Raw genomic sequence first — 17,103 nt, 5'->3', positions numbered from 1 at the left:
GTGCAGTCACAGCTACTCACATCCAAGTTTACAGCCTACTGATTTTAAGCATGTCACAGGCTTCCGGGGAGGAGCAGGACCAGACTCTGGACCACTCTTGACCAGCCCCCTTGGCCGTGTATCTTCACTCATGTGTGTGCAGGCAGTGCTTATGAGTCACCCTGCTGCCTGTCTGCCCCACTGCTGCCCCAGCTTCTGGGACATGCCGCCTCCCGTCTCAGCTCTCCTGCTGCCCCACAGCAGCCCTCACGCACAACGCTGCTCCTCACCTCAGGACTTGGTCTGTGGCTTCCCACTTCCTCCCAAGGACAGCACATCATCCGCTGTGCCACCCACAGCCAGGTTTGTCCTCAGGAAATTTTAGTCTGAGCACTTTTATACATGGAAGATCAATACAAAGACAAAGATTCCCCTTTAAGTTAGATTTCTGATTGCTACATTAAAATAGTAATTTCTGATTGTATTTTTTTCAGGCCATGCCATAACACCATGATGATGCAAGGATCTTGCATGTATTAGTGCTTATTTCAATTTTGTAAAATGCATCCTTTCAAAATAATCTTAGATTCATTCCTTATTATTTACGTTCAAAGGGGATTGTGAGAATTTGGTTGTACTTTCACAGCTTTGAATACTTTTTAATATTGCTCTTCCCCAAAGGCATCTCATTCTTAATAGAGCCATGCTTGCGGCAAAACTGTTTGGATTAGACATCCTGCTAAAATATTCAGATGCGGACAGACGACTTCAGAAGGCGATGCATGTGCTACTTGCATATTTTAAAACATAAACAAAATATGTGCATGCACTCAGTCCCATCAGAAAGACTACAGATTTTCCTCCTCTTTGAACACTAGCTGAGAGAAAATGGTTTACCTGAAGTGTCTGCCTGTAGAGGGGGATGCAGCCCTGCAAATAACCGAGCCTTCACAGAGGGCTTTACACACACCGTGTATTTATGCACCATAACGAACAGGCGGTCAACCAACGGCCTTGGGTTGCTGCACAGAAGCAGGAGGCAACAGTGATCCCAGCCAGGCGCTGGAGGGATCCCGTGTCTCTCTCCAGGATCTTCTTTCAGATGCGGTCAAATTTGGGGGGCAGTTATTGCACTGCCAGTGTTAACCCTTGTAGCATGCACGCACGTAGGGCAGACTAAGCACATCAGAAGCAATTTATTCGTCAAAACCAAGGAACTACTAAGACACTTCTTTTTTTAGAGCAGTGGGAAGGTAATTAAATAAAAGCACAACTGCCGCCAGCATGATTGGGAGCAGATTCTGAAACCAACACTCGGGCTGAACAGCCTCTTTCTCTATACTCAGTCCGACTGCATTCAAGTGCTAGCAAAAGAGATGCAGACATCAAAAAAAGATGTCCAGCAGCAATATGGCTATCAAAGCCCCAGGAAATTTTATGAGATCGCTTCGCTGCTCTGAACTTTTGTGTGCGCTCACCTAAATTGAGGCTGCCTTCCTGTGTCCCAACTGCGTGACCTCAGTTCTGTGTCTTACCTCCACTTGCAACAATATTTTGACTCTGAAGTGATTCCATCTCTTCTAGGAGCTGGAAACAAGCTGCATGAGAAAATTCACGGCAACAGGCAAAAGCATCTAAAAATAGCAAATACTGAGGAATGGGGAGCAGGCCTCCCCGACTCAGGGCAGCTCCTGAGTACATAAAGGCTTGTTAAAGATAAAATGGAGTGCTCAGAACGCAACGCTGATTGCGCAGTTTCCCAACAACTCCAGCCCAGCGTAACTGCCCTGAACCACAATGAGAAACAGAAGCGGTTGCGTTGACCTCATTTGCTGCGTGTCTGCTCTTGTCTGCTGAGACAGCTGCAGGATGCTCAGCATGATCTTGTGTGATGGGACCGTGGCTCTGACACCAAATGACGCTGACATTCATTTTACAAACAAGTTGTCATCAGGCAATAAAAATTTAGCCAATTAACCTCTTCAAGCTTAATTAGAACAGATTCCTGGAAAGTCTGTAACTCCAGCTTACTCCCACAGATAAATGGGGCTTTCTATCTTCATTTAGGCTGAAACTGCTTTTAAAACTTTCCAACATTGCTGCAGTGTACAGTTTTGCAAACCCAAGTACTTTATTCCAGATGCTACACTTCAATTTTTTGCTGGCTACTTTTACCACATCTGTATTTGTTTTCTAAACCTTTGTATGTTCTCTCAACTGGAACTGGCAGCAAATAAAGCGCTCCTAGCCAGGAGATGAAACTTATATTTGTAATTCTTTCCTGGCTCTGTCAGCAAGGTTGGTGTTGCTGCCACTTCGCGGCATTTTAACACAACTCCTTGGATTCCAGACAGTTTCATTTCAAGGCTGTTCCAGGACCAACCCCAGCCCCCCCAAACCCAAAACCAAAAAGTCAACAGGCAGGTATGTTAATTTCTGCCATCTGACTTGTTTGGTCTGTAGTGGTTGTCGTGTTCCATCACTTCAAGCAAAAAGCCCATGCAAATACATACCTGCTCTAAGTTTTCCACCGAAACGGTGACTCGATCTTTCAAGGAGTACACACAACCTACATTAGGTGGTGCAGCAGCCAGCGTCCTGACAGAGATAATAAGACACACATGCACTGGGCTGTGATGAAGAGAACACAAGCATGGCTACGGCTGCCTGCCTGGCTTCTGAAGCACCCCTGCTACCTGGCAGCATCCCACAGGAGAATTTCTCTGATGCTTATTAAATTAATGGTCCTGAAAATTCATACTCTAAGCAGGCAACTATGCAGTTATAGCCGTTCCTGGGAGTGGCAGCAGGGCTTGGCTCTGGTTACATAGCCAACGAGAAACATTTGTGTGTCTTCATTTGCTTGATGGGTAAGACTTAACTCGGGCCAAGAATCATAAGCAAATTATCTTCTCCTACACACATTTTCCAAGAAAGAAAATAAATAGGACAGTGCAAGTCAGCACACCTAACTCAGCACAGGGTGCTGGGAGAAAGTAATTGCAAATGCATGCACTGTTCTGACAGAGTCCAAGTCAGATCTCCAACTGAACGGCTGCCAGATGAAGCAAAGGGCACATTACAGCTGCCAATACAATTGCATTTAGATGTCACGTTGTTATCACACATTACGCCACATGGCAACTTTCTCCTCCTGCTTCTTACTTTTCTTTTGTACAAGTGGCTGCCAGCTCCCCAGCCAAAATCTTGGTCAATGCAGGACAGAAAGGACAGGAATGGAAGAGCAGAGCCAAACAGCCTTTTTTTCTTCCTGTCCTCAGTGGCCATCCTAGCTGCTCTTGCTACTGCCCTTTGGTTCCCAAGGTCTTCCTTTTACCTCCAGGAGACCTCCATGCCTCCCTCTCAACTCTGCCTTTCCCAGCCCCTCACATCTGGCACTGTTTCCCTTGCTTTTTATCACTCCCTACCCAACGTGGGTTGCTGAAGCACCCCTTGGTCAGCTAACCATAATCCACCTTACCTAATCACCACCAAAGACCTACACCACCATGCTCCACCGAGGGCCAGCCCCTCTGCTCCAGGCACTCTCTTCTCCTGCTTGCAACGCCTGCAGGTGCACGCACTTTGGCTTTCAGTCAAAGCCCATTTCACCTTGGCACCAACACTGCTCTAAGGCACGCCAACGCCAACACTCCCTCCACCGGAGCCTGTCAGAGGGGAAAAAAGGAAAGCTGATGTGGGCGTACACTTGCCCTGCTCCGTAAAGCCCGCGGGCCACAGAAGCACACGGCACAGCCCTGCTGGACTCATTAGCCGGGGAGGGGGTTATCCCTTGGGGTCAGGCTGAGATTCATCCCTCTGCATGTGCGTGGTGCCAATTCACACCCACTGATGACTGATTTTTAGCAGGTTAGTAACAGCCCTTAATTAAATTTTTCCTCACTGAAAGAAGGTTAAAGCTGTCAGACAAAACGAGCTGGTAAAACAGAAGACTAATTCTGTCTTCTTTTTTCATGTTATCAACCAAAAGACAGAGGCAGCATCGGACTACTATGCATGCAATCATTAGGAGAGAGGAAAAAAGGAAAATACATGTGTACCAGGTATCCAGGGCTCCCGAGAACACCTCTAAAACCTGTAAAACATGCCCCAGTCTGAGACAAAATAAATGGGATTTGGAAACATGCTTGAATATTTTGCTGAAGTACTTACAAATGAATCCCAGCGTTCATCATCCATTATCAGGATGGACACCTGAATTTCAAACTTCAAGGTTAAAAAACTCGGAACACACCATTTTGATATCCTTCCTCAACAGGTGGCAACAAGGTGAAGACAGTGGTTAAGTTTGTGCTGCTGAGCATTTAAAGAAATTCAACCACATATGAAAGATGTGCAGCGCAATCCCTCATTGCACGGCCACATCAACCCTCACTTCTGAGTGAAGCTGCACCCAGGGGCTGTGCTTGTGCAACTGTGTGTGAGCAGAGCACAGGGGAGAGTAAGACATCTCAGCTTCGGATCAGCAAAACAAGAAAATCCACCTCCCCAGGCAGCCTGGTTTTCATTTCATCCTTACAATTTTGACCAACATCTCTTTCGTCTGAAGAACTTGAAGACAAGCACGTCAAAATTCATATTTTAATTATATATATATACACACACACACGCAGCAATTCATCCTCAGTACAGAAGACAAACAAACAAATGATCTGTGGCACAATTTCTTTGGAGAGTTGGGTTTGGTTTTTTTACCTTTTTTAAGCTGTATCACAGATCTGATTTTTGTCTTTTTCAAGGACTATAAAAGGCAGCTACTTCTACTTCACAGAAGCCTCAGAGAGTGGATTCAGTGCTGAAGTCAAACACATCAGTCTCCTCCCCTCACTTATTTGCACATCTTTTCCCACTGGAGACTCCATTTTGCAAGAGGTTTGGCATTCTTGTTTCTCCATGGGGCTCCAAGACATCACGCCTCTCCGGCATCCAGGCCACTGCTGTGTCCCAGCACGCAAAGAGCTGCTGTGAGAGGGAGGACTGGCGTCACTCCACACGGGACAAGGACCATTTAACAGATTTAAGACCAATGTTCCATATTCAGGAAATCTGACAGTTACTTTTTAAGGACGTTTTCGCCGAGATTTGCAGATTTCATTTACACTCTAAGACGATAAGTAAAGCAGGGTGAAAAAAAGGAAAAAAACCCAACACTATATGAAAACAGTTGTATTAGAAATCCCACAGAAATGACCCAGAAATGCAAGAACAGGGTGGCTGGCAGCTGAACAGATGAGCAGCGGTTTGACCAGCATGCCACAATTCACATGCTGCCCAGAGACCTGATGACACTGCCGGCATCCACAGCACTACCGTACGTATTCACATGGCAAAGAAAATGCCACCACAAAACCTTCAGCTCCTGCTCTGCTTTGCAGATTGTACCTTGCTCAACCCCGTTTCCTAGGCCTCTCTGGAAAAACAACACAAAGACAAAACCTGACCCTGAACCCTAACTAGCTCTTCTCTGAACAGCGAGTAAAGCTCACGAGCAAGATCAGAGCCTGCTGCACCTCGTGTAACAAGCAAAAAGTTGCACAGGTTGGAGCAACTCAGAAATACCTTTCAGCTGCCACAGACCACATACAGGCTGATACATGCCTTCAAATATGGAAAAAGAACAGAAAAAAGCTACTGTTTGTGGTGCAGTTTTGCTGGCTCAACAGAAGTGGACAACATTGCTGTATTGCTATGATCTGAAATGCTGGACCCAAAGAAAACCTTAACCTCAGCAATACTGAGTAGGAGAGGAAAAAAACCCAGCGGGAACTCCAGGAACCCTGCACCTTGATAAAACACGTTGCAAAACAGCAGTGATTGCATGCTGCCGTTGTAACACACGCAAGTCCTTGTTTCAGGAACACAAACTTTACGGAAACACATTCAGAAATGCTGACGATGGCCCAGGAACACTGTTGGTTTCAGGTAGTGACAGGGGTTACTAAAAGTGCAATTAATATAAAGAAATCACAGGCTGCCAATGGGCTATTTTAGTGTTCGGAGAGCAGCACAGGGCTGAGAAACTGCAATCAACTTTAATGCAGCTGTTTTGCCAAAAATAACACTTGTTTTTGAAAAGGGTAAGCCAAGCCAAAGAGAGAAAGCAAGCTAATCTATAATGTATGCAAATCTCAAAATAAGTTAAACACGGATGCAAAATTAGGTTTGGTCAATAAAGGCTCAATAAATAAACAAACAACAACAAAATATTATTGGAAAACAGCCCCAAAATATTTGTGGTCATTCTAGCACAGGGGGGCTGCTGCCCTGGGCAGAAAGCCGAGGGGGCGGTCGACACCAGCTGCAGCCCCATGGCCTCCTGCTCCCCCTTCTCCATCCCTGACTTTTGGATAACCTCCCTGCTGGCACATCACACCTCCTTCCTCTGCATCCCTCCTTCCGCTCCCCTTCTCCATCCCACCTCCAAAACTAACCCTCCTTGCTTTTGCCCCAAGCAAGGAGTGTAGGAAACATACCTTTCAGGGTGCAAGGGGGAAGGAAATGGTGGGACAGAGAATGCAAGGGACCCAGGAAAAGCAGCACCACCCCAGCCAGCAGACAAGACAGCTTGTGTCCAACTACCCCTCACACCCCACAGAAACCAGAACAAAATTCACAGATGCTTAATCCACATATGTATGGCCACAACCACAAGCTATCTTCCCACGCTCTTTTCTTACCCTCCATGAATCTTGCAACCAGCCTGGGACTGACCTGGTTTCATGCTACCTGAAACGCTAATTGATGGCAGCAGACTGAGTCCCAGTCCCACCTTGCCTGAGCAAACACACCACCAAGTTCCTTCTGTCTAGTCTGTAGCTAAAAATCCCACCAGATGCTCATCTGAGGATGTTTCACATTTCTTTTTGTTCCACTAATTAGATATTTTTCCTTTTGTTCTTACTTCAATACTGATTTTGACATTGGGATTTTAAGCGTGCAGTGAAAAAGTGCATTGACTCCCCCCCGCCCAAAAAAGTGTACATTTCTATATACAATATCTGTAACAGCAACGTATCTAGTGGGTATTAAAACAGGTTTCGGTATCCTCTACGATTTACATACTACATTAGAAACCCACATCCATTATTAGCAAACATCTTAGGTGCAATGCTTGTTGCAGAAAGGACCTGAATTATACACACAAATTATATCACAATAGTGCATAGAGAGATGCAAAAATTATCCTTCCAAGGAACAGTTATATTGCCCGACATAAAATAAAAAGTGGGAAAAGCCCCAAACAAGAAGTGTAAGGCCATTGCAAAGAGATCACCTTGCACAATCCATGAGAAGCAGAGCTACCACGGGGCATGAAATCCTGCAGGATTCCCTGAGGGAAATCCTCCTCGCAGCACTTCAGAAACATATCCATGAACTAGACCTGAGCAGACCCTCCCTCCCAGCACCGAGCCCTCCAACACCTTTGTGGCAAACACAGAGCAGCACGCTTCAACCATCATTCCTGCACCTTGTCTCATTTTCTCATTTAACTCGTTCGACTGCCTGAAACCAACCCATGGGATTTTCCTGTCAGCAAGTGCCCAGCGCCAGGCTCTGCTGGCCGTCAGCAGCTGACCCCAGCACAGTCTTCCCTGAATCCGTTTCAGGAGGATAGGAGGCAAATGCCTTGAGTTGTGACCCTCCTGCTACGCTGAGCATCTAGATTTGCACCCATTCTTGCTCCTGAAGGAAAGGGCAAGGGGCGATAAACAGGGGAGCAATTGAAACAGAGACTTCTTGTACAGAAATTCATACTTAAACCTCATTCAGAAGGGAAACAATAAGACCATTCAGAGAGAAAAGGCAAATTACAATTTCTCTACAAGAAGCTGAGAACACGAGGACTCTTGCAACAACTCATAACAAATAGACTACTTCATTTATTGTTTATTTCCCCATATGAATGGATCAACCATCTCGGAAACTCCATCACACATAGGGCAGAAAAAGTTATTTACAAGAGGGACATACATCCCTAAAATAAGTTTAAGATGTACAGATTTATAATGGGAACCAAGAGGGAGGGGAGAGAACAAAACCAAAAACAAGGACATTGCGTCAGACTTTGACTTTCATTTACAGAAGATTTCTATCTCCACATAAGTGGGGTTTTCAACTATTAAATAAATGGCATCTTAAAAATAGAACATTTGACAATTTCAACACATGTATTATTTCTTCTAAATAAATATTGCATGGAAATGATGCTGCTTTGCCACCATAGCTGCCTCTTCTCCTTCTGGGACTCAACCATCACCTCTGTTTTTCCTTGGATTTATGGTTTTGTTTCCTAATGGAAAATGCTTTTTCCTCCACTGTTCTGGTTTGGGGGGTTTTTTTTTGTTTCTTTTCTGTTTTTTTGTGGGTTTTTTGGTTTGGTTTTTTTTTTTTTTTTTAAGGCCTGAATAGGCCCAAATGAAAACAACGAGCATCTTTCCTGACCCTTTGCAGGCCTCTAACCTGGCTTAAGGTTGAAATACAATGGCTTTTAAAAAATTACCTATTATTTAAACAGTCTTCTCCATGATCTGAAACAAAACATAGCTTCCTGCTATGTAGCTCGGTACTGATGCTTCCCCAGATTGCTTTTGAAATGAGAGCCCCCATAGAGCCCCCCACATGCCTATGACACGAAATGCCCGTGACCACGTTTCCTCCGAAGCCCAGGGGAGTTTGCCCTTGGAGCGGGAGCAGCCCTTGCACGATCGCCTCTGCATGGTAGCAGTAGCAGAGCACACGCTGCCTTTTCCCAACTGTAAAGAAGCAAATACCAGTAGTTCATCTGCCTTCACTGGGTGTCTCCTTACCGACTTTGCTCGCCTGACGCCTTCGCATGAGCTTTCCTAGGAGCAGGGCGACAGATTATCACCCGCAGGCTGCGCTGAGCTGGATGCAGGACAGGGACAGCCGCACGCCGGGCAAGCTGTGAGCAAGCAGCTCTCCGACAGGAACCTGGCCTGGCAGCAGGGAGGGAGATAGGTGTATGGGAAATGAAAGTACCTGTGTCCCTGCCTCAACTTATGCTTACCCTTAACACTCTGCTATGGCTCTTGCAGACTCCCATAGCGGTTTTCAGGTTCAATAAAGCTTTCTTCCTCCCTTCCTTCCTTCCTCCTCTCCTCCTCAGCTGGTGATCCTAAAAATAGCATTGTTTGAAAACAAAGTCAGAAGAAGGCAATGACCCACTAGTCTGGAATCGAGATCCAAAGTGCACGTCAAGCCTTCAGGCCAGCTGGCCATCCACGTGCTTCCTGAGAACAAAACAGTTAACGCTGAGTCCCTCTCTGTCCCTGGCTTACTCCGAGCAGTCACTCCTCCAGAGAGCCGGAGTGCAAGAGAAGTTTGATAGGTAAAATGGGGAGGGGGTGACATGGACCTTCCTTCCACTGGTTAGGACAGCTCATCCCTGAAATGCACTAAGGCTTTTAATAAAGTGAACATAAAAGGACAGACCCTTGAAGGTGTGGAAGACCCAGCCAGGATCCTGGTGACCCTGTGCTGCCAGGAGATGCAAGAAGAGTGTTCCCTTGTGCTCTGGACTAGGGCAGAGTTGCACCACTCTCCCGTCAGCTCCTCCCAGAGGCAAGATGACTCCAGGCTTCCCCTTGGCAGGGGTCAGTTCTACAGAAATTACTTTTGGAAAAGCAGACCTTTTGCTGATATTTATTTACTGTCCATTTTTGTGAGCCTCAAAACCACAAGCAGGTTTTTTACAAAGGGGGTATGGCTGCATGCCTGCAGACCTGTTCCTCCATCCTGAAATTACGTTGAAAAGGGAGGTAATTCTTTCCTGTAAGCACAATTGCTTTGGGATACCATCCTTCTCTTTGCCACTCCCACGGGTCTGTCAGAGATAGGGCGAGGGATGCGAGAGGGGACCAGAAGGCTAAGGCACACTCTTAGATATGAGGATGGCAGGATGCTGCTGTCACACAACAGGAAATCTTTGGGTAGAGAAGGGTGTCATCTTACTGAATACACAAATGTCATTGATGCTGCCTTCACTGTTACTGTTACCTGCAAAATGCAATTTCAAAAATGCAGCTCCTGACAAGGAAAAAATGCTTGCAAACAGCTAATTATTCCCTTTCATGTTCCCTTGACAGTTTTCTAAGTTGCTGGACCCATTCTGTAGTTTGGTTGAGAAAGAGCACATGAGTTATCTCCCATATGAAGGACGTCCTACTTTGGTACCAAATCCTGCTTAGATATTCACTGAGACCAGCAACAGTTGCAGGCAAATATCCAAACGCAAAATTTGTTTTATGTTCCACATTCAGCCACTTAGTCCCTCCTTAAACAGAAGTGATTCCTCCCCATGTAAGCTCTCAGACTCAGAACAACATCCAAGCAATCACAGTGACCCAGTACAGCTGTCCACCCCCCCCCCATTGAAATGACAAAAAGGACAAGAGTCCTCAGTGTGAGTGATGTCCCTCCACCACAGAAGACAGGCAGAGCTGTTTCCAACCACATCTGGTCATTTTGCCACCCCAACTGTGTTTGGCTTACAAGGCTTAAACCGAGCAAGGCCCTAAGTAACACAGTCCGAGTGCTAAGGGCACGTGTGTGCGTGAGTGCATGGCAAGGAGGAAGACCAAAGCAGCGATGACTTAAAAAGTGAACTTGCAGCACTGAAGGCAGTGGCTTCCCCCAATTCTCAGGACAGCAGCTGGCTGACAAATGCAAGAAGGTGAGGTTGGAAAGCAGGCAAGGCAGACAACTTTGCTGTTTTTATTGTAACATAATGCTGTTCGGTGCTGATGAGGTTGCTACTTGCCATCTGAGGAACAAAGACACCAAAGATTGCATCCGTGCTTGCAAAACCACTTCTCTGACATGTCTTCTGGGCACACAATTGTTGCAGACTGTGGGATGTTGCATAATAACCTCTGGAGGCAGATTTCCTTCTTATCGGCACTTCTTCATGTGTGATTATTGTCCTGCTGGTTATTCAAAATAGAAATGTTTATAGACCATCAATACATTGAGCCATTCAGACAATTCATTGCACTTCGTTGTTTTAAAGGAAGGTGCCATCAATGCTGAGGCTTTCCTCCATCTTTTCTTTTTCAAGACAGCAAAGTGCTGCCCTAAAAATACAGTTCAAAGTTTTTCCAGTGTAACCAGATCCCTTCCGCCTTGATTTATTTTCCCTTGCAGGTGCTTTGTATCCAATAATTCAACAAGTCAGACTGTTTCTGAGGCTTCAAAAGTGCAAAAAAGTTCAAGGTACTTATCCACCTGGAGCACCAGTTAAGGCGTATTTGTTTCCAGTCTCAGCCACTGTAAACCCTGTCTAGCGTAGTGTACCAGTTCAGTCATGCTACTGTTCAGTGCCAGAGTGCACGTCGCTGTGCCGAGTTCAGCAAAAAACTCTGTAAAAAGGGGAGGCAGAGAGAAAACATTTGGTTGGTTTCACACAACAAGCATGTCTGACAGACAAGGAGGCAGTGAGGAGCGACAATAGCAGCACACTGTCAGTCGGCAAGTCCCGTTAAACACATTGTTAATGCAGAGAGCTCAGCAATATTAGAAGGCAGGGAAGCGCAACAAGCACACGAGGCAGAGCACGTGAGAGGAAAATGCACTCTCACACACACACACACACACACTGAATTGTCTCCCCAAGTGCTGGCTTTAAAAGGACATCAAGACTCCATGGTAGGTGGGCAAAAATTTGGGTGTTCACACCCCAGTCCCTGCTGCGTGCTTCCCTCAGATTTAAACAGGCCAAATTTGAGTGTCTTTCTGAGCGATGCCCAGAAGCACACAGAGTTGTCATCAGACTGGTTCCTTTCCTTCATCCATCCTCAAACCTTGGAGACATCATGATTTCTCAACTGAACAGGTTTAAAAATTTGTATAGCTTGCCAGGCTATACAGCTCTGATTTGGGTTGCTTACGGCTGAGCGTGTCAGGCAGATTTAACAGAGTTCTCCTATCCTGCCACCAGCTTCAGGCACCATACTCCTCCTCCTGCACTGGCAGGAGATGGCTCTGAACCTGTCGGGAAGTGCCGGCAGGCTGCACGGCCTGCGCTGTGCTGGCAATCATCTGTGCAGGTGACAGCGAGTTATGGGAAATCATCACACCTATTCCTTTCCAGTCACCTTTCCAAGACATTTCTGCATGACCTGCCCTCCAGTGACATGGGCTCATCCCAGTCCCTCAGTCCCTCCAGCTTCAATCATGTTGCCAGGTACCTTTGCAGAAACTGGCCACTCTCAGCTTTCCTTTCTTACACACAAAGATTGAACCTGGAGGCTGAAAATTTCTGCTTGGTTGTGCAAGAAACTCTTCAGAGGCAGAGAGAAAACAACACTTTCATTCTAATACTTTCCAATTCAGAAGCAGAGAACACGTTTCCCCTGATTTTCTGCTTTTGTTTACAAAATGGGTATCCATTCCTTCCATGGGGGAACAGAAGAGCTGTAAGCACAGACACAGAGTCCAAACCCCCCCGCCTGAGCAAACAGAAGATAATCTGATCTGTGACCACAGCACTGTGTGAAAGGAGAGTGACTTCACATGCATGCATGCAACCTCAGTTTGTCCTTGCTGTGGGAGATCAGAGGCCAGAAAACAACTTGTTACAGCCTCATGATCCACAGTGCTGCTCTGAATTATGGCGAGGAGCTGGGTCCTGTGCTGGAAGCACCTGGTTGTCGACCTGCCAGAAAGTGCTTCAGGTCTGCACAAGTAACTCGGAGATCAATTAAAACTAACTGCTTTCCACTAACTTACGACTTCCCTGTTTAAGGGAACTTGATAGCTGAAGGCCACTGCTCTTTCCTCTTCTTATGCCCTACAAACTGCATAAAAGAATCAAGGATTGGCCTTTTTTTCAGTTTTATGTAGTCACTCTCTGTACGTCTTAGCATCTGTATGTTACACTGAATATCAACAAGGTCCAGTTCTGAAACTCCACCACTGTCCTGAACAGTGACAACAACTGCCAAGCCTACATAAGTATTTACTGTTCTCCTGCACAGATCCACTCCTTTAGGAGTATTTACTGTCCCAGTCATCATTCCCCTACATTAAAACAGCAAAGCAGAGCAGGTTTTGAATTTAGTCTCGATTGATGCAAGATTGTGCTCAGGCTGCCCTCCCACAGGTTTTCCTCCATGACTCATTCCTCTAGCTTACCAGCAGCATTCACTGCTCCTTCTATGTGACAGTCTTTTATCAGACCTTTGAGGATATAATCCAAAATGCTACGCATTAATTGCTGCTACGAGCACGAATTTGCTCAGAAGACAGCCAACAACCGGAGTTACTTTATTCAAAGGTGACTTGCAAAGCCTTTTGAATTTCAGCAACTGCCTTATTAGCATGAGTATTTTTACAGCCTTCCAACAATTCAGCCAGGCACATTATGCTTATTGTCTTTTGCAAGTTTGCCAACAGATTGTGGCAATACATCCCTTTGCCCACAGTAGTTCAGCAAACTTTGTGTTTTATGAAAAATGACACTGCAAATGCCATGTGGGATGGCAGGTTACAGACTGAACTGCACCCACTCTAGGGCTTTTGCTTATTCACCATGGCTTGTACCACAGGACAATACAACATTTTTAACAAAAAACTGCAAAATAAAAAAATAGCAGCAATTTTAGGAAATGCTACTGGCAAGTGCTGGTCATGTGCCCAGCAAGGACTCCAATTCAAGTGCTGCTCAGCTTCTCTGTTAGGGAAAGAAGCCAGCTTCACTGTTTTCAAGACAAAAATACCTGGAAGTTTGACAAACAAACTAAAACAAAAGGCTACTGGCCAAAAAGCTGTTTTTAAAGAAAGTGAACCAACTCAGAAAAGCTAAGCACCCCAAAGGGAAAAACAAACAGCAAAAACTCCTTATGCTTCTTGTGTTACCATGAAGAGAGTTGGCTGGTTTCCTGCACTTGATACCCTCATCCCTTAGCTCTTAGATATTTGAGGATGCAAAGACAACCTTTTAATTGGAACACTCATCAATATATCACCATCAAGTATCTCTGCCAATAACCTGCCAATATGCCATAGCTGTCTATTTCAACATATTTAATGCTTTGATCTTTAGGTATGGTGTTTGCTACACTGAGTGTTAGGATTTATGCAAGTACATATACGTAAGACAGAAAAGCCAGAGGGCAAAAACTTACCCTTATTCTTCCTGGCCAGTGCATCAGCCCGTTCCCAAATATCATAAGCATACAGGACATAGGAAGTGATGTTGACGTAGGAAGAGGTGACGCTTGGAATATTATAGGGAACAGTGACTGAAGAGCCAATGCTGTTGCCACTGCAGTTGCTAGCATTTGATCCCGGCTGAGAACTCACAGAACCGGCAGGAGAGGGCATTGAAGAAAGAGGAGAAGGCATGCCTGTGCTTCTGCAGGAGAAAGAAACACCATCATGAACATTTAACTTCAGAGTTAGAAGTCTTGTCACAAGACTCTCTCATGCTAGGAGCTATCCAGTATCATCTAGGCCTGCAGTATGGAGTGTTGAAAACTGAGGTGTGTTCAGCTACATAACAAGTAATTGTCCTTCGAGTGCAAGGCCAAGGGTTTTGAAGTGATTCACAATTCTAAGGACTCCTCTTGACAAAAGAAAATGCAGGACCAGACATCAGAAAGGGCCACTCATTCACCTTTCAAAATCTATACCTACTTGTGGAAGCCTTCACTAGATTATCTAAGTGTTTTTTCCTAATGACTTTCCATTTCAGGCATGCTGAAGCTCCCCACCTTTGGAGGCTGGAGCTTTCTGACACCTAGTCAAAGCAGCCAGGTCAGCCTACACACATTTATTTATAGACCTAAGGAAGCTAAATGCGGTCAGCTGCCTGCCTTCCAGACACAGCCTGGCTTCATCACATTGCTTCACCCCCACCACTTCAACCAACCTAATTTTAGTCACTGGTATGAAAGGGCTTCCACCACTGCCCTTGGGAGACCACTTATTTCCCAATAATCTATACTGTGCAAGGTGGTAGAAAAATAACTGGAATTTCAGCACCACTACTAAAGACCAAAAAACGCTCTCCAGCAACTGTTTTCACTTACACCCTTATAGACACATTATAATGTACATATTTTTAAATCTTACCTTGCAACACATGGAGAAGGTGCTTGTGTTACTCTGGAAGAACTCTGCAGCAAGGAACAGAACTCTTGTTAGGTTGGGCTATTCAGCCGACATCAGTAATTACTGCAGCCATCCAGCTGGCAGCTAAGTAATACATGTGCCCTACCTTGAAGTGGTCATTCAGGATCCTGGAATACTTTATTGCGGTGTCCTTCTTGTAACGAAACATTGCCATGTGCAGAATGGACTGGCAGCGCATGCTGTGAACAGAAACACACCCAAGCATCAGTGTTCATGCTCACTGCTGCCTGCTCAGCAGTCATCAGCCTTGTGGGATGGAGGCAGGTACACATCAGCTGTACTGCAAAGTCAAGAAAGCTCAGAATTTCTCCTCCTTCTGCTCATCTTAAAAAAAACCCAGACTCTGTGAAAGAATCACAAGGGGAAAAAAAACCCAACAAGGAAGTGCTGTGTCTTTTATACAAACAGGTGCCCAGCCTCTTATAGGTGCCACAGGCTGAGTAAGCCCCCGTCCTGAAGTGTCTCAGCTATGTTCAGCTACAGCTTCAGTTACATGGCTCAAACATGGGCAGCCAAATCGCATTCTTTCACCTTAGGTGAAAGCCCTCATGCACTCTCAAGTTACCAGCAGCTCAAATTTTAGAGCCTGTTCCTTCCACGTGTGATCCCTTGTGATACTCCAGCTTACTTTAGAGATATTCCAGTTTATTCTGGTTTTTACATTATGGGTTTTTTTCCTTGCAGAACTCCGATTCCCATTTAACTCATTCCTTCATCCCTGAAAGTAATGGTTCTTTCACTTTATCAAGTCTAAAAACAGAGTATGAAGACACAGAAAAACAGTTACGCACCATAACACGGCAAAGATTTTTTCATGTGAAGATGCTAAGGAGTCCGTAAAGGATTTCAATGTCATGGTGAATCTAAGGAAACAAAATAAACAGAATCTTGTCAGCCATCAGTGCTATGAAGTCCCAATGTTTATGAAAAAACAGTGCATGCTGTTATCTCGAAGACCAGTCCAAAAGTCAGGAAACCTGCCCTGAGTTCTTAGTCCTGACACCAAGTGCTTTGTATGATCTTGAGCAGAGGACTGTCTCTCAAAACACCTTGTTTTCCATGCAGCAGGAACAGATGTGGCTCCTTACGTGACTCACTCTCCTCTTACACTGATTAACGGGCAACATCCTTACAAGTAGCTGCCCCCCATGGGCCACCTACAGGCCTGGGGCTCAGAAGAGATGCCCCTGCTACTGAAGGTGAAATATAAATTCTGGTGTTTCTGGACAAGACAGGCATCTTACTGCAAACGTTTCTGGTTTTTGCCAAAAACCAAGCAAATCTCCTTTTTTAAAACAAAGCAACAACAGCATCTTGGAAATACAGTCCATCAAGACCAGAAGGCAAACAACGTAATTTTAAAAGTTTGAAGTCTACCACAAAGAAAACCTGACAGCTGTTTCAGCTCTAAGGCCAGAAGTCAAATCAACTCTCGAAAACACTCACATAACCAGTAATTTCAATATGAATAAACTGATACATGTCTGTCTTCTATCCAATGCGTGGGTCCTTGGGTTATGCTGCCTGTATATGTCATACAATCTACTACCTACATACATCTACTATGGCTGTGAAACTAAATGTGGAAGGTTGCTAAAAGAAACCCCAATAAAGTGTACTGGTAGAAAGACACATGGGAGAAACCAGTAAAATCTGCCTTCAATCAAGCTGCAAGACCTCTGGGGCACAAACTGTTCTTTGATATGCTATACCGTTGCTTCATTTTTTATTTTTTTTTTTTAATTGAAATACTACTGAGCTCACATGCAAAAGCAACTTCAGATCTGGATAAAGTAAAAACTCCTTCATGTCCTTGATTGTCATAACTAGTGTCCTCTGGTGTACCTCAGCTGCAAGGGTCAAATGCTGAGGAGGACATGACGCCTACTTCTACAGATACGCAATGCTGAAACATTTCAAAGGATTTGTCTCTGGTGCCTCTGGATGATC

At 45.2% G+C, this 17,103-nt stretch overlaps 1 protein-coding gene across 2 annotated transcripts in view; it reads right to left on the bottom strand.

The window, feature by feature from the left end:
• Positions 1-7,847: 7,847 nt before the first annotated feature.
• Positions 7,848-17,103, bottom strand: part of AFF1 (ALF transcription elongation factor 1) — a 102,185-nt gene continuing 92,929 nt past the window's right edge. For both annotated transcript variants that reach the window (XM_054823582.1, XM_054823583.1), the window contains 5 exons: positions 15,945-16,016; positions 15,239-15,332; positions 15,094-15,137; positions 14,145-14,374; positions 7,848-11,378 (listed from right to left, as the gene is read on the bottom strand). In XM_054823582.1, coding sequence (XP_054679557.1) covers positions 11,257-11,378; positions 14,145-14,374; positions 15,094-15,137; positions 15,239-15,332; positions 15,945-16,016 — 562 coding nt within the window. In that variant the 3' untranslated portion in view covers positions 7,848-11,256. The remainder of the gene's footprint in view (positions 11,379-14,144; positions 14,375-15,093; positions 15,138-15,238; positions 15,333-15,944; positions 16,017-17,103) is intronic.

The sequence above is a fragment of the Grus americana genome, chromosome 4, assembly GCF_028858705.1.
Source record: "Grus americana isolate bGruAme1 chromosome 4, bGruAme1.mat, whole genome shotgun sequence".
In the NCBI taxonomy this organism is placed as follows: domain Eukaryota; kingdom Metazoa; phylum Chordata; class Aves; order Gruiformes; family Gruidae; genus Grus; species Grus americana.
The sequence above is the reverse complement of the archived record's forward strand: the minus strand, read 5'-3'. Positions and strand labels throughout refer to the sequence as shown.